The sequence below is a fragment of the Branchiostoma belcheri genome, unplaced genomic scaffold, assembly GCF_001625305.1.
Source record: "Branchiostoma belcheri isolate BF01 breed outbred unplaced genomic scaffold, Haploidv18h27 scaffold255, whole genome shotgun sequence".
In the NCBI taxonomy this organism is placed as follows: domain Eukaryota; kingdom Metazoa; phylum Chordata; class Leptocardii; order Amphioxiformes; family Branchiostomatidae; genus Branchiostoma; species Branchiostoma belcheri.
Genome location: NW_017803860.1, coordinates 108,943 through 131,436, shown reverse-complemented (window position 1 = coordinate 131,436; position 22,494 = coordinate 108,943). Strand labels below are relative to the sequence as shown.

Here is a 22,494-nt window from a genome sequence, read left to right as displayed (position 1 = left end):
CTCCTTTTAATTAATTAACTAGAGGTCGGAGATCTCATGTCTTCTTTAGATGTACATCGTTCTAGAGAAATTAACATGCGTATTCTTTACTCTATTTAATAATCAATTTGGTCTAAAGAACAAAAGAATCTCTGTACTATTTTTATGGTACAGAACACCCTGAAACGGTTTGCCGCAGATTATACAGATGCGTCGTCACCCGTGTTAGCCCCCCCCCCCACGTTATTTGAGTTTGGACTGTTACTGGAAAAAAAAACGTTCAAGAAATTCTTACTGTGTTGAAAGTGTCACGACAGCGCCGCAAAATATAATAAGAGAAGATGTTATAAACATAAGGAAAGAATCAGAACAGGGTGACTACTGCTGTTTTGTTAATTTGTCTTTATGACAAATAGAAGACTTGTGTTCTTTGTGTCCTAACATTTGTACTTCTACAGTTAGTATATTCCAAATCTAGGCATCTCATTTTTCGGCCCTTCGTGTTTTTACTGTGCGCTTGCCTTAAATTTAAGGTAATTAGATTTAAGGTCTCCAGTGGACGTCATCCATAGCAGTTACTTGTTGTGGCCGTAGAAAATAACCTGACATATGTCCAACCTATTCTCCCCCTGTTGATGACACAAACGGCATGTTTGTCTGCGATTTTGAGATGGTAACGTTAACGCTAAAGCAAGTTAAATCTCATGATGTACTCCCTGTTGTAGAGCTCCTCCAGTTTGTCCCACTCGGCGGACAAGTCGGGCGGCCCCTGAGCTTTCTGTTCGGAGAGAAAAACCTGTTGTTACAGTAGTACATTTGGCAGTGTAGCCTGGGTACCATCCTGGTTAGTTTACGTCGGCTCCCACAGTCGCTACGGTAACCGTGGTTGGTCAGACTCGGAAGCGACCAAACTAACCAGGATGGTACCCTGGCTAACAGCAGTGACTGAAGGCCTGTGCCAGTGCTGTGTTACTGTACTGGGTGGGTATCATTGATGATTATTAGTAAGTTATTGATGTTTTCCCTATCCAGGCTGCCTACCACAGTAACAGAGTTAGTACTGGGTTATTGATAATTATTGCTAAGCTATTGACTTATGTTCCTCCTCATGATCCAGGCTGCCTACCAGAGTACCAAATCTGGGCTGTGTTAGAAGAACAGCCAGCTGGATGAAGAAATTTAGTACGTGTAGGGTTGCCATAGAAATGTGGTAACTAGTTTTTGTTACAGTCTTGTCCTCATGGAAATTATGTATGACTATTTGAGCTTCATCTATAGAAGATATGTGTATTACTGTTTTGATAAATAGGTACTGTATTTAAGTTACTGTGTCTTAATTTATTTGGGGCTGTGAATTTTGAAATTTCTGGATGCAGGACCCCCTACTGTAGTCATGTCTTAGATACTGCATGCACCACGCAAAGTGATTCTGAAGCTGAGAAAGAGAACTTCGGCACCTTGCCAGGTGAGCCATGAAGAAGGGGTACTTCCAATCGTGCAATCACAGCCCAACTGAGAATGTGATAGAATTACAGTAACTATAGTATGCAATTTTAATATTAATAGTAGTGTTACAGTAGTACATAATAATTATTATAGAAATTTTACAACACGTTGTATTCTGTATCACCCGAGGTACCCGAGTAGTTTATTTATGTCATGTCGGCCACAAAAGGGTTGAATTATTTGCATTAATTGAATTAATTAATTGAATTAATTGAATTAAAGGGTTGAAAAATTGAGACACTGATGCCAGTGCGTTCTTCAGAACAGCAATTTCAGAAAAAATTTGACAAAAGGACCATCATGTTCAGTAGCTCACAGTGAATGTTCAACATGTAACAGTTTGAAACATGCATTTAGTAGAAGCAGTCATTCAAAGTCACTGAATGTTTTTTTTTTTTTTTTGCATTGCTTGTGCGCTGGAGGATGCACATGTGCCGCCGAAGTTGAACGTGCCGCTTTGAATACTGGCGCCCATGAAGTTGATCTGTATACTTTTAGTCGACTGCACAGAATTTGAAGGGCAGGTCTGCACTGTAACGTTAAGTACAGGCGCTTCGCAGGTGTATCCAGTGGGGATGTCACACATTTCCTTCTGCTGGTCTTCAGTAGCACACGAGCAGTTGTTGACGGATTGTAGATTTCGTGTCCAGATAGCTGAACGAACTGACTTCACGGCTCCTATCATTATATGCCATTATCATCCTAACGATGCCTTGGCCTCTTTTTTTTCCGGTCGCTTCATATTATTCTGAATAATCAGACAACCAACAAATCAAATTGGTGTGGCCTTAGAATATTTACATGTACTACAAGGAACAATAATTCAACCCCCTACAAATATCTTGAATGTTTGAATATCTGAATATTTTGAATGTCTTTTTTAATACTTTACTAAGTATGGTCCCTAATTCAAAGTAAAAACCTCTTGAATGTTTGAAATGTCTATATAAGACAACTTACTACAAGGAAAACACTAAATTCAAAACCTGATGATCCTTACAAAACTTGAATGTTTGAAATGATATTTTAGAATACTTTACTTCAAAGAACACTAATTTAACCCCCCCTTATATTATTAAACCTTTGATATTTGAAGTGTATACTGTATATTAAAAAATGTTTTTAGAATCTTGAGTCTTAAAATATGAAATCTTAGCTTATTTTCAGCAGTTTTCATTTATAACGAAGACTCACACCCCGTTCAGACCAGACTTATATTTAGCGGTTTGAACCTAGTGTGAACTAGTTTTTATTTAACCTAGTGTGAACGCAAATCAACCGTTTTTTTAGGGGTTTAAACCCGATTTTCAGAGGTCATTTGATTGAGTTTTTTTTAGGTTTTTTTCCACCGAAAAACCTGGTCTGAACGCTAAGGGATTATTAAACCAGTTTTTGCGTCATAATTACGGGGTCACGGGGTCAGCATCCCCTGGCCATGTGCATGCGACCTCCAAGCTTTTTAGATCGCGTTGTTTTGACCACTTTGAATTCGTTTCCACTGTTGTCCCACGGTTTCTCTTCATTTTGGGATCGAATCAGCATACGCAACCTGGTCGGAGGACGAGACGCTCCTGATACTTATTTTTTAAGAGCAGGAGTTGCCGAATTCGAAAAAGCTGAGGGGGGGGGGCTCTTCCTAAACAAAAATGTTGGAGGAGCCTTCTCGAAGATAAAGGATCAGTGCTGCACAAAGGTAAAGAACCTGAAGACGGCATACAAGAAGGCCAAGGACAACAATCGGAAGAGCGGGAGGAAGGGTTATTCAAACTGCAGATTAACGATTAATTGGATATTCACCGGACAGGATTTTTACAACCGGTTATGTATTAAAAGTCTGGTATGACCTGTTAAACTTTCACCTGTTCCAACATCAATGTGTGCCCAGTCCTGCGTGCAAATGTGGTCACTCCAACGAAACAGCTGTACACTACTTCCTACACTGCCCACTGTACACTGACGAACGCATTGACATGTTATCATCTCTAACTAACATCCTGCCATTTGACACAAACAACGTCACCGACAACACCTTATGTTCAACCATTCTCAGGGGTAACCCCTCATTACTCCGTGAAGGAGGTCAGGACCTCCGGACGGAGTGTTGTGAAGAGCCGTTTTTCGTGTTCGCAGTCAAAACACAGTGGGTTCTCTTTGTGTAATTGGCACGCAATTTTATACGCCGTCTGCGGGCATGGCGGTGTTGATGCATGAATTGTGTATTTTTGCCGTTGCTGCTTTCGTGGTAAATGTAATATTGCAGATTATGAGGCAAATTGGAATGGTCCAGAAAAACGCGTTGTTTGGAATAGCGGTGGGGGGGGTGGAACTTCAGGCAGATATGGTGAGGCCCCGATAAGTGGTTCCAGATGTTTTTGCCCGTGCTTAAGAGATTTTTAAGTTTTTTTGGAAGATGTTCGCAGCCAAGACGCATTCTTTCGTACGTAGCATTTCTGTGTAATTGGGCATGTGGTGTACCATTATGTCCATGTCCCTGATGATGCACGTCTTTTTATTTTCACCGTAGCAGTTTTGATATTGAAGTAAATGCATATTTTAGAAACATCCCTACTTTTACAATCCTGTGGAATAGGCCGTAGGTTTAGGCAGTTGTCTGGTAGCAGAGGTTCTCTAAGCAGATATTAGGTGGCTCTTGTGCATAATGGTGGCGAGTATCTTTTGGGATTGTGGTTTGCACCTACTGCGATTACCTTGTCAAATGAATAATATGTAGTAAACGAAAGATATTGTTATGAAAGCAGACTTTGTTAATCTATTTAGATTGTCATGTTATTGATTTTACTAGCCTGTGTTTAGACTAGTTAGTCTGCAACTGTTCCCCAAGGGGGCGGCAAACCTCTGGGCAGGAGGCCACCAGGAGTGCGATTTTTTAGTCAGGCTAGATTATTAGACCAGGGATTAAGCCAATTTTACTATACGTTGTTACCAGTTGTTAAGTGATCACACACTGTTTACATAGTGTCACTATTACTGTTCTCAATCTGCAAAATATAAAACGTCACGTAGAATTGTCGCCTATGGACTTTATTCTTATGTATACCCTAGCAGTTTTGATATTGGTGTAAATGCTTATTTTTGAAACATCCCGATAAGGTCGTTGAGATGTTTTCTGGGTATCTGCATGACCGGCGGTAGTAACACTCGTGGTGCTGGCCGCAACTGTTGCCTGGCCAGTCGCGCTTAATAAGTAACAGGAACGGTAAGACGGTGGGGTTGTATTTGTTACTAGTGCCACGACCATGATAGTCCGATCTTTATGTGAATGCAATGATTGTGTGTGTGTGTAATTAAAATGAACTTCGAACTTGAAGCACAGTATCTTTACACGCCCTGGGAGCAGTAATGGATTTAGGTCTTTTTAAGTTTTATGGTTGTGACGCGCCCTCATTGTATTAACCATTGCCTAATATCTGCACAGTAGGTCTGGCGTTGACGCTTGGGATTGTTTTTGTTATATAAAACTTCACGGAGGATTGTCGCCCAAGGGCTTCTTGTTGTCGTTTGTCAACAACTGTAAAATATTTGATGTGGTTTTCAACTTTATATCGCAGACAGGACGTTTTGTTTGATTTAGTTGATTGATTTTGATTTGTACACCAGCTCATTATGTACCTTTGTCATTTCTTCTTCTTCTTATTAATATTATAATAATATTATTATTACTTTGTTTGATTGTTTCCTTTTATGTGTGAGGAGAGGGCTGAGATAAGTTTTATAACTTTTTGCCCAATCCTCGAAAAATAAATGAGATTATAAAATAAAATAAGTCTGGTATGAACGCTAAGGGTTTTAGCCAGGTTTTCCTCTGCTAATTATTTAGCGATTTCAACCAGTTTTTAAAAGTCTGGTCTGAACAGGATCTCAGAGAAAGAGGATAGTATTACATATTAGGCAGGTTAGTCTTGATCTGTCGTATCAAGTTGTCAGTTTATCTATTTCACCAGGAGATACATTAAATGTATTATAATTTTTTATCATTAGGACTGTACTAGTATATACATGGAAAACACCCAGTTCCACCACCTCATACCATTGTCAATTATAGTTTCATGAACTATGCAAAGCCTTTATATTTACATGTCTTTTGTATGATGATGTTGGTCGACCTCAGCTTAAATTATATTATATGGAATGGTTCTTATTGGCACTAAGCTGCTAATTGTATGTTTAGTGTTTAGATACACAAATAAGGATCCATCTCCGTAGTATAATCATTGAGGACCTTCTCCAATCCAATACATAAAATATGTGTTGTATATACCCATGTCCCAAGTACATGACATTGTATGAAAGTCATTATCAAAGTCCTATCCTAGCACAAACGGGTAATACAGCATTTTCTCATTAGTTACAAGCCCACGTACCTAACTTACTTTTCTATGTCTAACCATTGCACCCTAAGTAATGGAATTCTCATCATTTAAAAGTATGGAATTCTCATCATTTAAAAATAATCAGAAAAGGTCCTCACTAGCATATACCGGTAAGTAAAATATAATGTCCTTATTCCCTTTTTAAGCTATACTTATATCATATTATGTAATGCAGCAGAGTTATTATAATTTCCTCGTCCATTTATATAAATCAGATCATGATTTACAGTCTCTATGTCCATTTTACTGGACGTAGTTTAACGCCAAAAATCATAGCAATTCTGTCTCTTTCAACATTTTCCCACAACATTTACATACATGTATACTAGTTCCTCTTGGTCTAAGAGTCTCATTGTCAGTCACTGGTGAAAGAGGGCAGATGCAGATTTGATATGTCTGACTCTGTCTGATCCTGAAAGTTTATCTTTGTTGGTATACGTGTATTAGCCATTATGAAACAAGTTTACTGTAATTTCCAACAGAAGAAATTTTGAAGAGATTCATCAGTCACGTATAGTACAAGTTCAGTAAGATAATTCTTTCAATCAGTGACTATTAAATCCTAAGGTACATACCTCCGAATTTTCGACGACTAGTCAGTTCGGTGAGACGTATGTGGGAGAAACAGAGAGATCACTGGGGGAAAGGTCAGGTGAACATCAGAAGTCGATTGACCGTAAGGACTACAAATCTGCACTTAGTCAACATCAGTTACAGACTGGACATAGGGTCACCACCCAACCTATACTAGACACGATCGTAATTATCGATCAGGAAGCCCGCAACGCACATCGGAAGATCAAGGAGGCCATACACATCCAACTAGTGGGAGCCAAGCTGAACCGCAACGAAGGCTGGGAGCTGCCTAAGCCCTACCTACCTCTACTCCGCAAGGAGGCAGAGGGGGGCAGAAGATCCACGCAAGTCTCGTCCTAGTCCCCCGTTATCTTGCGAGACTAGGATTATTCCGTGATCAAGACGAACTGACTAGTCGTGGAAAATTCGGAGGTATGTACCTTAGGATTTAATAGTCACTGATTGAAAGAATTGTCTTACTGAACTAGAAGAAATTTTACTTAATACCCAAAATTTCGACTGTACGACTCTAGTCTTTGTCAAGGAATGACCAATCCAGCGCTTCCATGACGTCACGCAAATAACACACGTAAGCAGTGGATCATAGGTTGCAGAATTTTAGACTCCCCCCCCCCACACACACATTATGTACAAATGTAGATTAGATGGCCTAACTCACCCCTGTAAGTCCAATTTCTTGTTTTGGAAATTTAAACTTGCTTCAGTCTGACTCTCTTAGAGACCTTCAATTGACTGCCACCATGCTGCGTGCCTGCGAAGCTGGTGTGTTACGCTAAAGGGCGGTTAATATTCTGGTTATACAGATACAGAAGCTGGTGTGTTATGCTAAAGGGCGGCGGTTACACCGGCTATACAGATACAAAAGCTGGTGTGTTACGCCAAAGGGCGGTTATACCGGCTATACAGATACAGAAGCTGGTGTGTTATGCCGAAGGGTGGTTATACCGGCTATACAGATACAGAAGCTGGTGTATTACACCGAAGGGCGGTTATACCAGCTATACAGATACAGAAGCTGGTGTGTTACACCGAAGGGTGGTTATACCGGCTATACAGATACAGAAGCTGGTGTGTTACGCCGAAGGGCGGTTATACCGGCTATACAGATACAGAAGCTGGTGTGTTACGCCGAAGGGCGGTTATACCAGTTATACAGATACAGAAGCTGGTGCATTATGCCGAAGGGTGGTTATACCGGCTATACAGATACACAAGCTGGTGTGTTACGCCGACGGGCGGTTATACCGGCTATACAGATACAGAAGCTGGTGTGTTATGCCGAAGGGCGGTTATACAAGCTATACCGATACAGAAGCTGGACGGTGTGTTATGCCAAAGGGCGGTTATACCGGCTATACAGATACAGAAGCTGGTGTGTTACGCCGAAGGGCGGTTATACTGGCTAAAGTATACAGATACAGATTTCTGAAATACAAATCTACACCAGGTCCTGCTCTTAAATATATAAGTGTCATAGGAAGGCAATACTTGTACTGCTTGTAAGAACGGCTGGGCAGACTGTTGACTGTTGTGGCAGGTGTGTTGCCAGATCCAACAGGTCACGTGTGCTGTACATGTGTGGTTCTGGATTTCTTTCTTACAACATCAGCAGCATCTATAGGGGGGTATAACAAGTTTGACACATCTGTATTTGCCAGGGTAGCTGATGTTCATAATAAATTACTGATCAAATTGCATAAGTAATGGGGATTAAAAAACAGCTTTCATATGAAGACTGTTCACAACAGGTTTGTCCTGACTTCTGGTTACTGCTTGATATATACTAGACTGAAATGACAATGTCATGTATTATGATCATAATGTTGATAAATTATTTAGAATATAAAATACACAATTCCTTTCTATCTAATCAGAAAAGTATATATCACCTCACCAATGGGAGGAGCAATGATTATTATTATTAACCTAAACGTAACCCTAACCTGACCCTAACCCTAAACGTAACCCTATAACTAATAATAATTATAATGATTGTGAACTGATTCAGAGAAAATTAAACGTAATTTGTTTAATGTGTGCCCAGGGATACCTGAAAAGCAGATCAATGGATCTGAGGTATTCCCTGGTGAAATAAATAAACTTGAAACTTGTTTGGAATTTGAATTCTCTGAGAGAACCAAGAACTAGATTTTTGACTTACCTTTTCCGGCTGAAGTTCACATGTTGCTCTCATGCTGCACAGCACAGTCTGACAAAGAAAGGGATAAATGTTTACTTATTAGTCTAGCTACCTCAAACAACACTTCACCTGGAACATGCATGGAATTCCAGCATATATTAAGGGGGTACAGTCACATCCCAGTTTATTTTTTAATTCATTCCAGGCTGCACACGTCAACCTCAAGTCTAGCAACTGTCTCTTCAAGCAAAATAAATGGACATGGGATGAAAGGATATCTCTTAAAGTTTACTCTAAATTATTGAACATTATTCTAATGCCAGAATTAATGCAGAAAATTGAGAATTTTTATAACCCGGCTGAAAAAAAGACACAAACCTTGAGTATACTTGAATTGTGACATATAAATAATTATTATCCTTGTACTAAAGACGAGTCCAGAAATTGGACACTCAGGTTTTTCCATCAACCCTATAAAAGACAATACTGTAAGAGAGAGCGTGGCACTGATTAAAAAACGCATCTGATGTGGTTTATGTGGGTTTAGAATAGGGCATTAATGTCCTACCCCCATTTCTAGAGTACAGACTCACCTCCTAAGCTGTCTGCTGTTAGCTTTTCGTCGATGTCGATGAGGGCTTGCTTCAAAACTTGTATAGTTGCTTCCTTTCCTTTTTTTGCCCTCCACCTTTCAAGCACTTCTTTGCACCTGCCACAGGAGTCATGGATGTCTGATTTCATTGCTTTTCTCTCGCCTCGCTTAAACCCAAGTTCTTCAGCCAAGTCATCCCACCTATGTGGCACGTTGGTGATGACTGTCTTGAAGTATTTCTTCCAATCAACTGGAAACGAATCAACCATATCAACTGTCATTAATAAAATATATAATTGTTAAACATTATAATCTTCCACAATCTAAAGCAAAAAAAAAATTACCCTACCCTCACCATACTCATTACACCATATAAAAACTCTCACAGCCTCTAAACACCTAACAAGAATTCTGGGACTTCATGTAGAGTTTATGTATTGTTTTTGGGGAGGGGGGATTTGTCTCTGTCATTGATTACCACTGTCACAATATAGTTATTCTTAACTCAATTTATATTATTATTACAAATATTTTGCTTGTGAAATTCTTATCTTTTGGCAATATTTCAAGTCAACATTGTCCTCATTCAGTCAATCAATCCAGGGCATCATCACTCCTACAGAGGAACCCCTCCCCTGACTTGCTCCACCCTTGTCTGAGTCCTGGGCCAAACAGGGCCCAGGTGTTGCACAAAACTGTCCCTCCACCTTGTCCTCACTAAATCATGCAAATAACCTCCATATTGACTTAACATAATTTTATGCATAGTGGGGTTAACCTTAAAACTTACACATGTCACAAGGTATAAAATTGCCACCATTTACCATTAAGAAATCACAGAAATTTCACATCAATTATGCAAATTAGGTCATTATTTGTATAATTGGTATCCGTTGATGTTCCACCTGCCATAGATTGAGCTGCCCCCAGCCCTTGTAGGTCTTCCATGGTTTACCGATGAAGAGAAGTCTTATAATTCTAGACAGCGACCTTTCATCATGTAGACTTTTCTGTTTTGTAATTTGCAATTAGCCTCCGGGCACAAATTTGCAATAAACCTTTAATTAACAGCACTAAACACACTTGTCTTGTTACTTGCACTTGTCCACATCTATCCCCATTCTCACCCTGTGTGATCACCTACCGTCACTAAAAAAAACCTGCGCAGCTGCTAAAAATCTGCTGTATTGGGGGATCAGCTGTACTAAAGGTGATGATGGGGATGAGAATTTGCCTTCTTGTCCTTAGATAGAAAAAACATGGTACAACCATGGGTGAACAGTGAAAAAAAATTATGTTTATATTTATTTTTGGGTTCTGCCATGTTTTATATACAATGTGCTTAATATGCACCTGTTCTGTCATATTTACTAGGCTGATACAGAATCCAGAATGTGTAGAACACTCATCTATTGATGGGTTTATGCAAATTGCTTGCCTCAGGGAGTGAAGTCTGTCAGCATTGGGTCCTTCCATCCGTACATTATCCTTGATAACATCTGACATCTGACATTATGATAATGAAACGTATATTTTCTTCAGATACATGTATTCCAAGATAAATGTATATGTCCGCAGGAAACATTGAAAAACGCCCTTGCGGCGACATGTTTACCCTGGGTAAATAAATAAAAATGAAAAATGAAAATGAAATTCCAAAATTATACATAATACAATGCACAGTTTATAGGATAGGCTGTTGCACATGTATTCTATCTACATGTTGCCAAATGAGTGCAATTGGCTTAGCCAAAAACAAATTAGCGTCCAACTAACCTGCTGGCGTCCCCGCAGTTTCATTGTTTCCACCTTTTGGCGTCACTTGATCAGGCGCATCGTAGTGCTGGGGTTGATGGGAACTTTCTGTAGAAGTGAAACAAGATAATTATGTAAGAAGTGATGTCTTTCCATAGCCCTTTTTGCTAGAATCAGAATGTCGACTCTCATCTATTGAAAGGTTTAATATGCAAATTGTGGTCTGGAAATGAGGTCTGTCCACATAACGCAAGATAAACAAATAATCTGGTTTAGTATGAAAAGCCTTAGACTTTATTAGGGCTTAGTCTATGCAAGGCTCATCAGAGAAACATTGTTTTTTCAACTGAGAGCTTCTGACCACATCCTGTTGGCCGTCATAAAAGCATCCTATTTACAATCCCTATTTATATTTCATGTCAAAAAATAGGCTTATACCTGAACTTGTCCAAGACAAAGTTCATGCACCTAAGCCCAACTACTGACAGTTTACTTTTCGCCACTGATGGCACTAAAATCGAATGTGTTGCGGATTTCAAATACCTAGGAGGGTACTCATGGGTAGTCATGACATGGATGTGCAGATTGCACAGGCATGGAGTGCTCTTCACTCATTACATAAGATTTGGAAAACAGAGAGAAAATAATTAGAAAACAAACTAAGATCAAAGTGTTTAAGGCATGTAGTAATGAAACAATTCTTTTGTATATGGGTCAGAATCACGGGTCATGAATATGTCACGCTCTAGAAAACTAAACGGAATCTACACAAAGATGTTGCGAGTAGTTTTCAATACACCACGGTGGAAACATACTGTCTACTACCGAACAGTTGTACGGATGGTTACCAAATGTAACTACTAGTTACATGTCGACGACTTAAAGCTTGGCCGGTCATGCATGTTGTACGTAGTGAAGAACCAGCCAGTAGGCTTCTACTTTGGAACCCTGATATGAAGAGAAAAATTGGACGTCCAAACATAACACTAAGAAACTTATAGAAACTGAAACAGGCTTGCAGGGCCTGGAACTTATTTCAGCAATGAATGACAAGCAACTCTGGAGATCAAACTTTGTATGCTCCACCTCTTCGGAGGATGAATGATGATGATTTATATTTTCAATCCATTATTTTCTAATATGGAGGAAGTCCTGTATATTATATAATTCTTTGTAACCGTTTATCTTGTGTCTCTTCTTCTTCTCCTCCTGCAATTCAATTTCCTCAATTTCATTTGAGGGGTCAATGACCTGAAATATGGCAGGAAGGTCGAGTGGGCAATTTATAATCCCCTGACTTTTTTTTTTTCATTTCTTTATAGGCCTTGAAGATTTTTTTTGCCTTTTTCAGACCAATGATTTTATATTTTGGGCACAGAGCTCCATTAACACTAAGGACTTAAAAATAAATCATTATGTATTATTAAATTTTTTAAACAAAAAATGTATATTTTGCCTTCTATGCCCTGGTATTAGGAGGAAAATTTAATGTCTTTAAAATTTGGCATAAAGGTGACTAGGACTTCATTCACAATTTTGCCATACACCACTTTATTGATTTTTTATTGTTTATTATTCTTATAAACCCCCAAAATGCCTATTTTGGGTTTTGTATCATTACATGAATGCAAAATGACTTAATAGTTGCCTGGTGGTAGCATTTGGACTGATACTGATGGGAATGTTTTGGGAAGAGTCTATTTTTGTATGGGGTTCAAAGTAAGAAAATTCCATTTCAGAGGGGTCAGGGCTGATGCTGTGAGTAGCTTTGGGATGGTTCATTTCTGCGAAAGGTTGATGGTATAGTCCATTTTAGAATGGGGAGGGATTCGGAGAGAAATACACTCGTCTGTATTTGCCCTCCAGCATGCAAATGCTGACTTTTCTAGTGTTGGAACATGTTTTCTAAATTACCGTTACAGTTACATTTAATGTCACTGTGGCATGCTTGGTTCTCCTAAAATGTCACAATAAAGCTTCATACTAATTTTGAGATCATGCAGAAATCTCATCAACCAAGTACCTGTACGTGACAAAGACATTCAATTTGATACCAACCAGATAATCTGTACTACTAGCTAGGTGACAAAGACATTGGTACGAACCAGGCAAACTACTTGGGAAGAAGTAGAGCCTCTTGCGTAAGGTGTGCGTTATTTCTGGCTGCTGCTTGTACTCGTGCTCGTGGGTCTCAGTCTTGAAGTCTGCCACTTTGGCGTTTACCTGTTTGATGGAAGAAAAGCGTCACTATCAGACTGATTCACAAATCAGTCAGTTAACAGTAGTCTCTACCAGACTAACTACACTGGCTATATACAGGAGAATATTTGCCAGGGGAGTTTGGCCGCCTTGTAGGTTTGACTGGCTCACGAAGGGAAAGAAACTACCTCCCCGCGGCCGAACTCACTTTGCCAATTTGGTGGATTCTACCATATTCATGATTGTTTCTTTAACTTCAAATAGAATGAAAGCATTGGACATACAATCATATATAGATAAAGATACAGTCCAACCATTGTGCTATACTTTGAACTTTGAACTTTGAACTTTATTGCTCGACAATCGTACATGGTACAATGTGTGGCAGTAATACAACAATACTACAAAACTAAACTATCTTATTACATTTCTTACTACAAACTACTATCTATACAGTATATGAGTCACAATATGTTCATGAATTGATGATTTGGTCTCGCTTATAAAATAAGGTGTACAGAAATTGACCTACGTAAGCAGATATGGTAGTAGGACATGACAATAATTCATAGAATGTATCATACTGTGTGCTATATGACAGCCAGAGAACACGAGCTTAGCTCACACAGGTAGCCAGAGAACAGGGGGTAGCTCACACAGATAGCCAGAGAACACGGGGTTAGCTCACACAGATAGCCAGAGAACACGAGCTTAGCTCACACAGATAGCCAGAGAACACGGGGTTAGCTCACACAGATAGCCAGAGAACACGGGGTTAGCTCACACAGATAGCCAGAGAACACGAGCTTTAGCTTACACAGATTGGCGAGAGAACACGGAGCTCACACAGATAGAGTCCAACCATTGTGCTATATACATGATAGCCATAGCCAGAGAACACGAGGTTAGCTTACACAGATAGCCAGAGAACACGGGGTTAGCACACAGATAGCCAGAGAACACGGGGTTAGCTCACACAGATAGCCAGAGAACACGGGGTTAGCTCACACAGATAGCCAGAGAACACAGAGTTGGCTCACACAGATAGCCAGAGAACACGGGGTTAGCTCACACAGATAGCCAGAGAACACGAGGTTAGCTCACACAGATAGCCAGAGAACACGGGGTTAGCTCACACAGATAGCCAGAGAACACAGGGTTAGCTCACACAGATAGCCAGAGAACACAGGGTTAGCTCACACAGATAGCCAGAGAACACGGGGTTAGCTCACACAGATAGCCAGAGAACACGGGGTTAGCTCACAGATAGCCAGAGAACACAGGGTTAGCTCACACAGATAGCCAGAGAACACGGGGTTAGCTCACACAGATAGCCAGAGAACACGGGGTTAGCTCACACAGATAGCCAGAGAACACGAGCTTAGCTCACACAGATAGCCAGAGAACACGGGGTTAGCTCACACAGATAGCCAGAGAACACAGGGTTAGCTCACACAGATAGCCAGAGAACACGGGGTTAGCTCACAGATAGCCAGAGAACACAGGGTTGGCTCACAGATAGCCAGAGAACACGAGGTTGGCTCACCATCCTGAGCATATCTTGTAGTTCCTCCGTGTCGGCATGTTCAGTGATGACGTCAGCGAGGGCCTCGACCAACCACGTGCCTGTATTGGAGTTCCTCCAGGACACGTGACCTGTCAGAACACGTGAAACATCATCACGGAATAATTGTGACTTACTGATATCGTTCTTTCTGATGCGAACCTCCCATCTTATACACTTTATGAGCATGCTATTGATCACTTTACAGTTCAACTGTGGCAACACGTCATGACGTGAGTAGTAACAACAGTACTGTTATGTCAGCTGTACAGAGCTGAAGATTCTACAGCTTAGAGTTGAAATTATAGCTTTCAACTTTAGTGGCATTGCCATGGATGAGCATTATCCAGGTCCCTGGGTTTGGTACTTACCATGTACTGTAGCGTACATGACCAGCCGGTCGCTCGCTGTTGGTAAGGTTCCCTCTCCGGCATCAGGACTCTCCACAGGGGCTGGAGGTGGGGCTGTTGGAGGAGGCTGTGACGCAGTGGCCTCAGTACCTCCATCGGATGCTTCTGTCCCGGTTTGGGAGACGCTGCTTGCTTCATCTGTGGCCGAGTCTGTTTGTTCCAGTCCCTTGTCCCTGTCTCCTGGGAATAAATTGGATGGAAAGATGATTAACATGAAAGAAAAAGTTTTATCGTCCAATGGTAAGTCTGCCCATGATTAGCTACGATTTTCCGTATACTACTAAATGCTTCTCACCTCCTCTGCAGGCCTGAATGAAGAAAAGTTTCGGCTTCCCCACGAGACTCTTGCAGGCCTGGAAACTAGAAATGATGCTGTCCACAGACACGTGCTCTCCGTCTGTGCCCAACACGCCTGTCTCTGCGCCATGGGACAGCAGGAACAGCACGAAGCAGTCGTAGCTGCTGTGATCTCTCTTGGAGACGTCCTTTGTTACAGCTGCAATTTCCTAAGGGTTCAACACGAGACGATTGTTAACTAAAGCAAAGGGAAACTGTAATCATTGTTTGTGTTTCGAATGTTATATTTAGATACATCATAACTCTACTGACTTAGTGACAGGTGAGGTACAGTGGCAGATAAACTACATGTATGTAGTGTCGCGCTTTGCAACAATTTTGAAGAAGACACAATGTTGACAGAGCGAAATACCTAGAATGTCTTTAGCAAAACTAGTGCCTATGATATTTGAACAACTCTGATTTTCAATTACTTGTATCAGGTTACTCTCCAAGCAGAGGTTTGGGTTTTGGGTTTGTGTTTCGAATGTTATATTTAGATACATCATAACTCTACTGACTTAGTGACAGGTGAGGTACAGTGGCAGATAAACTACATGTATGTAGTGTCGCGCTTTGCAACAATTTTGAAGAAGACACAATGTTGACAGAGCGAAATACCTAGAATGTCTTTAGCAAAACTAGTGCCTATGATATTTGAACAACTCTGATTTTCAATTACTTGTGTCAGGTTACTCTCCAAGCAGAGGTTTGGGTTTTGGGCTATATTTCTAGTGCATAAAAGAAACCCGATAAAAAGGACTAAAAACACGACAAAAATAGCCCAAAACCCAAACCTCTGCTTGAAGCTATCAGGTACCATATAAGAAATTGTAATATCTTATATTATTGTAAAAGAAACCCGTCCAAATAGCTAGGACGATTACTTTCCAACACATAGAAACCAACAGCTACTGTTACCGATGTGCCCCACCTGTGCTGTAAGGTTCTGTTTGATCTCCTGTTGCAGCTTGAGTTTCCCACAAATCTTCCTGAGGTTGTCCAGGTCCTTCGCTCCTCCCGGCCTGTTTCTTGTCGAGTCCGTAAAGTCGGTGTTGCTGATGATCAGCGCGACGCCACGTGGGTCGGAGGTCATCTTGTAGGAGTCCTAGTCAAACAAATTTAGCATAAATTAGCAGGGGTCATATGGCGTAAAGGCAGAGTGTTCAACTCAGATACAAGAGATCCCGGGTTTGAATCCTGCCCAATGCCACCGATCTTGCATCTTTGGAGAAGGCACTTAACACGACTTTCCTCACGTCACTCAGGTGTAAATGAGTACCTAGCTTCGGCTAGGGACGTCCCTCGGATAGGACATTAAATGGAGGTTCCGCGTTTGAGAGAGCTACATGTACACCCCATGCACTGTACAAAACTGGAACAGGTGTGTTACGCTTAAAAGGCGATTTACCGGATATGCGAAACAAGCAAACATTTGTCATAGCACCATCACCACCGGAACTGAGCATACACCTTGTTTGTTTGTTTTTGTTTGTTTCGCATTACCGGTAAACCGCCTTCAGGCGTAACACACCAGTTTTGTACATGTGCGCACATGTACAAGCTGCGTAAGACCGGACTGTAAGTTTTGAACCACTCACACCGGGAAGATCCCCTACTCTTTTCGATAAGTGCGGCGGGTTCTTTAACGTGCATGGGTTGTGGCTCTCCCAAACACGGGACCTCCATTTAACGTCCTATCCGAGGGACGTCCCTAACCGAAGCTAGGTACTCATTTACACCTGAGTGAAGTGAGGAAAGTCGTGTAAAGTGCCTTTCCCAAGGGCACAAGATCGGTGACATGGGCAGGGTTCGAACCCACAACCTCTGGGGTGTGAGCCGAACGCGCTACCGACTGCGCCACACGACCCCACCTTAAAAAGGGACTCAACAAATGGTTGCCTGCAAACTTAACTTAAATTGAACCAGAAACACATTTTAAGAATCTATATATATTATCATTAAATAAAATAATATAAATTTAAAAATGAACTACAAAGCATATTTCAACTGTTGGCTGATGTTATCATGTTGATTTGCTGTTGCTACTTACATTTTCTTGTTGAGACGGTTTCACTTGAGTCGGGGGTGATCTACGACTGACAGCTGCAAATATGGGAAGACAGAAAGTGTCAGTCACATGCGGTAAAGTCATTCTAATGTAGTATGTAACGAAACATTTACATGAATTGTAAAGTATCAACAAGGCTTAAAGTTTAATATTATCATTATTATATACTTACAACCTCCAGGTTAATTCCGGACTCATCCCATATCTCAGCAGCCTTTAACATCTAGATGGGCTAATATCGTAAAACATAGGTAAAAATGATGTAGGAAATATGTAGCAGCCATCGAGGACCCCTTTTGGATTAACCAAATTCTGCAGAATTCTGGAACTGCAGCCAGAATTCTGTGCAGAATTCTGCAGAATTTGGTTAATCCAAAAGGGGTCCTCGATGGCTGCTACATATTTCCTACATCATTTTTACCTATATTTTACGATATTAGCCCATCTAGGTGTTAAAGGCTGCTGAGATATGGGATGAGTCCGGAATTGAACTAGAGGCTGTTTTTATGAAGCAAGATAAAACTGCAACTTCCAACACAACAAATTGGACTCAAGTTTTCGACTGTACAACTCCAGTCTTTGTCAAGGAATGAGCAATCCACCGCTTCCGTGACGTCACGCAGATAACGCACTACTTTCTGCAACCTATGATCCACTGCTCACAGAGTCACGTAAGTTATCTGTGTGACGTCACGGAAGCGGTGGATTGCTCATTCCTTGACAAAGACTGAAGTACTGTTGTACATTCGAAAATTTGGTCCAATTTGTTGTGTTGGAAAATTATTGCAGTTTTATCTTGCTTCATAATGACTTCTACCAACACAGATGAACTTTCAAGATTAGAGGCTGTTTTATTAGGAAGTAACAAGATTCTCTACTGATAATGACATACCAGACAGTCTGGCTGGTCTGTACACAAGTTCTGCTGACGTTGATGCTGTCTTCTTCACCTCGGGACACCTGACGTCACGGCTGTCCTCTGCTGTCCGGTCCCTCAGGTCAAACTGCCATGGCTCCTCCTGTCCTGCCTTGATGCAGTGCGCACAGGTGACGTGGAGGGAGTACAGCACACCTGGCCACTCCTGCAGCAGCTGGACCAGCACCTCCAGCAGTGGGTGGACCACGCCCCACATCTCACCTGCCTGGGCAAGCCCGCCTCTGGTTGCCATGGTGATGTAAGTGTCGTCTTCAACAGGTTTGGAACACACGAGTACGGGGTAGTCCTGTCGGTAGGCCATGACTCCATCTTTCCAGTCTACCCTGTCCTTGACAAGTGGATGGATCCCAACACTGAACCTCTGAAACAGTCCCCGGGGACAGAATCCTGTGATGTTGCACATCAGCTGCAGCTGCTCCTGATCTTCTGGTACGTCTTCTGGCCAGACACTCTTAATCTCCTCTGGCATTTGTTTCTGCAGGTACCAAGGTATTCGGTACTGACACACGTCTGTTTTGTCTTTGGCTTTCAACTCAAAGCAGAGGCCAAAATGCTTCATCAGAGCTGTAACAATGTCATGATCGATGTTGGGTGGTAGCATGTATGTCATCACCTTCTTCTGGATCAGTCCACAGTCACGCAGATCCTGCTGAAAACCCTTGAGCTGTGTGCGATTATAATCAGCATTCTTTACTCTGGGCGTTTTGAAAAGTTCCTCGATGTTGTGATGGAACAGATCCTTGAAGATTTCAATCAAGGCAGGAGGATCATGGAAGACGTAGTCCTTGAGTTCCGGTATGTCCGTGTACCTGAGGATGGTTCCCACCTGCTGCAGGTAAGACAGGACTTGCTCCAGTCTGTCCGCCGGGAGATCTGTGAGCTCCAAACAGTCGCTTTGCGTTATCCACTTCTGGTTTCTTGTCACTTGTTTCTTGTCAGTTGTTGAGTCGTTGTTCTCAGTTGACGATTTATCGCCCTCACCTCTAGTGATTTCCAGTTCCTCTGTTCCCTTGTCAAGTAGCCCGTAAACTTTCTGTTCAAACTCCACCCATGTCCGCGGGAGGATCTTTCTAAGCGTAGGAAACAGCTTGGTATCATTGGCCGATTCCAGTATGTGATTCTTTAGCGTGTCCAACCCAGATGCTGGTTCTGCCGAACTGATGCAGTACATTCCGATCAGTCGCAATGGGTGATCCAGGAGGCGTTGTGTGCGTTCTAACTGCCGCTCTATTTCCCTTTGTTCCTCCTCGCTTTGGGGCTCTCTTGTCTTGAGTTTCTTTATTTGGCGCTCTGTATTACTTTTCCATGTTTCAATCTGATCTTTAGATTTTCTTTGGAGGTCCTTCACTTTATCATTTATTTCTGCCTCTCTACACTTGTCCATCTTACTCCCTACTATTGTAACCACCGCCCCCGGCACGCGGGCGTTCAGTGTGTCCAACCAGAACCCCACGGCTTCTGTGTACCTCTCTTCACTGCAGCTGTATGTGTGAAGGTTCACTAATAACAGGTAAAAGGCATCTGGAGTCAGGAAGAACTGATGAGTGAGATGGTACACGTCATGGCCGCCAAAGTCGTACACTTCAAATGTGATGTTGTCATCAGGTGCCCACTGAGTTATCTCTACACAGTGTGTGCGGTCCTCTACATTTGTCAGGGTGGACTCGCCCTTGTCTAGCGTCTGTACCAGGCTTGTTTTTCCCGCCATTTTCTCTCCCAAGACAACAACTTTCAAATGAGTCCTAATCTTTTCTTCTGAGCGTTCAAGTTCCTCAAAGTACTGTCTGACAGCAGCGATCCCCTGACGGCAAACCTCAACTGGTGGTTTTATAAGTGGGTTGCTAATGACGTGAAGGTGACGTAAGCTACTGAGCTGTCCGATTTCCGCGGGTAACGTCTGTAGGTCGTTAAAGCGCAGGTCCAGCTCTTTTAACTGTGTCAGTCCCCCCACTTCAGGTGGGAGTGTGCGCAGCTTAATGCACCAGGACAGATCCAAGTGTTTGACATTAGTGAGCTGCCCGATTTCCGCGGGTAACGTCTGTAGGTGGTTACGCCTCAGGTTCAGCTCTTTTAACTGTGTCAGTCCCCCCACTTCAGGTGGGAGTGTGCGCAGCTTGCACCTGGACAGATCCAAGTGTTTGACATTAGTGAGCTGTCCGATTTCCGCGGGTAACGTCTGTAGTTGGTTACTGCTCAGGTCCAGCCTTTCTAACTGTGTCAGCCTCCACACTCCAGGTGGGAGTGTGTGCAGCTTGCAGTTGGACAGATTCAAGTGTTTGACGTTAGCGAGCTGTCCGATTTCCGCGGGTAACGTCTGTAGTTCGTTATCGCTGAGGTCCAGCCATTCTAACTGTGTCAATCTCCACACTTCAGGTGGGAGTGTGCGCAGCATGCACCGGGACAGATCCAAGTGTTTGACATTAGTGAGCTGTCCGATTTCCACGGGTAACGTCTGTAGTTGGTTACGGCGCAGGTCCAGCCATTCTAACTGTGTAAGTCTCCACACTTCAGGTGGGAGTGTGCGCAGCTCGCACCCGGGCAGATCTAAGTGTTTGACATTAGTGAGCTGTCCGATTTCCACGGGTAACGTCTGTAGTTGGTTACGGCGCAGGTCCAGCCATTCTAACTGTGTCAGTCTCCACACTACCGGAGGAACTGTCTCCATGCCTGTTCCCGCTAGTTTCAGTACCCGGAGGTTGGTGAGCCCGGCCAGCCCATCCGGCAGGTGGATCCCGCTGTTCCCGCTGAGGTCCAGTTCCTCCAGCTGGGGGAGTTTCAGTACTGCCGGGGGGACGGTGTCCAGCTTACAGTAACGTAGTCTCAACACTTTCAACTTGTTCAGTTTAGACAACTCATCTGGTAGGGAGATTTTCAACATTGACTTCCCGCCCGCACTTAGATCCAGCCATTGTAGGTTTGACAGTTTCAGCACTACAGGCAGTATTGTGTCCAGGTTACAGCGTTTTAAGTCCAGGACCGTGAGGTTGGTGAGACCAGACATCTCATCCGGCAGGGTGATGTTCTTGTTGTTACTGAGGATCAGCATTTCTAACTGCGGAAGTTTCATCACGGCAGCGGGAACTGTTTTAAGGCCGCATTTATCTAAACACAACAGTTTTAGATTGGTCAGTTTGGTCAGCTGATCGGAGAGATCAATGTTCGTGTTGTTTGTCAAATCCAAAGCCTCCAATTCCTTAAGTTCAAAAACTTCCTCGGGTAGTTGAGCCAGAGGTTCTATATGGCTATAATCTTCACGAGACAAGTCCAGTGTCAAGAGAGTTCTTTTCCCCACCATGTCCCATTCTTTTGGCTTCATCTTGTTTCTAAAGCTTGACTGTTTAGCCATGTCGATATTTCTAGAATTGAATAATTGTGAGAAAATGATACATGTAAAAGCAATTTATTATTACCGTGGTTTTATGATCAGCTTTATATGTCACGTCTAAAGTTCCATTTCTAATACATCATGTGTAACTATGTAAGATTATATGTACACAAGTATATCTCCTGCATAGTTCATTCAGTGGATGGAGAGCATTTATCATTTTCTCATTAATGCAGCAGCTGAGTAGATGCCATATTTTTTTTACCTTTGCCAAGAAGGACTGGTTATGTTTTAGGTGTTATTTCTGTGTCTGTCTACATGTGTCTTTGTGGTCCAAAAGCCATGCCTGGATCATTATCATATTTGATATTTGTTATGTAGCTAGATGTCAATATAACAAAGGACAAGTTCCATTACGGGCCACCTGGCAGCTTCCTGGGTACTGCAGCAGAAATACTGGTTTCTTTGTGTTCTGGACATGCTGGTTCACAGTGTTTGAGTGGCAGATAGCATTTAGCCTCATGAAAAAGGTTACTGGTATACAGTAGGTTTGGGTCCCCTGGCTTCTTTGGAAATGCAGGAGCCAATTTTATGTTGAAAGTTCATCTGTGTTGGTAGAAGTCATTATGAAACAAGTTTGAACTGCAATTTCCAACAAGAAATTGGACCCAATTTTCAAGTGAGAAGAAGAC

General features: G+C 42.0%; 1 protein-coding gene across 1 annotated transcript; it reads right to left on the bottom strand.

Annotated features, from left to right (window-relative positions):
- Positions 1 to 8,650: 8,650 nt before the first annotated feature.
- On the bottom strand, positions 8,651 to 22,228 carry LOC109471705 (malignant fibrous histiocytoma-amplified sequence 1 homolog). The gene is made up of 10 exons (XM_019771045.1): positions 18,438 to 22,228; positions 17,523 to 17,562; positions 16,404 to 16,577; positions 15,429 to 15,639; positions 15,095 to 15,313; positions 14,706 to 14,815; positions 13,066 to 13,183; positions 10,982 to 11,068; positions 9,207 to 9,455; positions 8,651 to 8,682 (listed from the first exon to the last, which is right to left on the bottom strand). The coding sequence occupies exons 1-10, from the start codon at positions 21,821 to 21,823 to the stop codon at positions 8,651 to 8,653; spliced, it is 4,626 nt and encodes a 1,541-aa protein (XP_019626604.1). The 5' UTR covers positions 21,824 to 22,228.
- Positions 22,229 to 22,494: the final 266 nt, after the last annotated feature.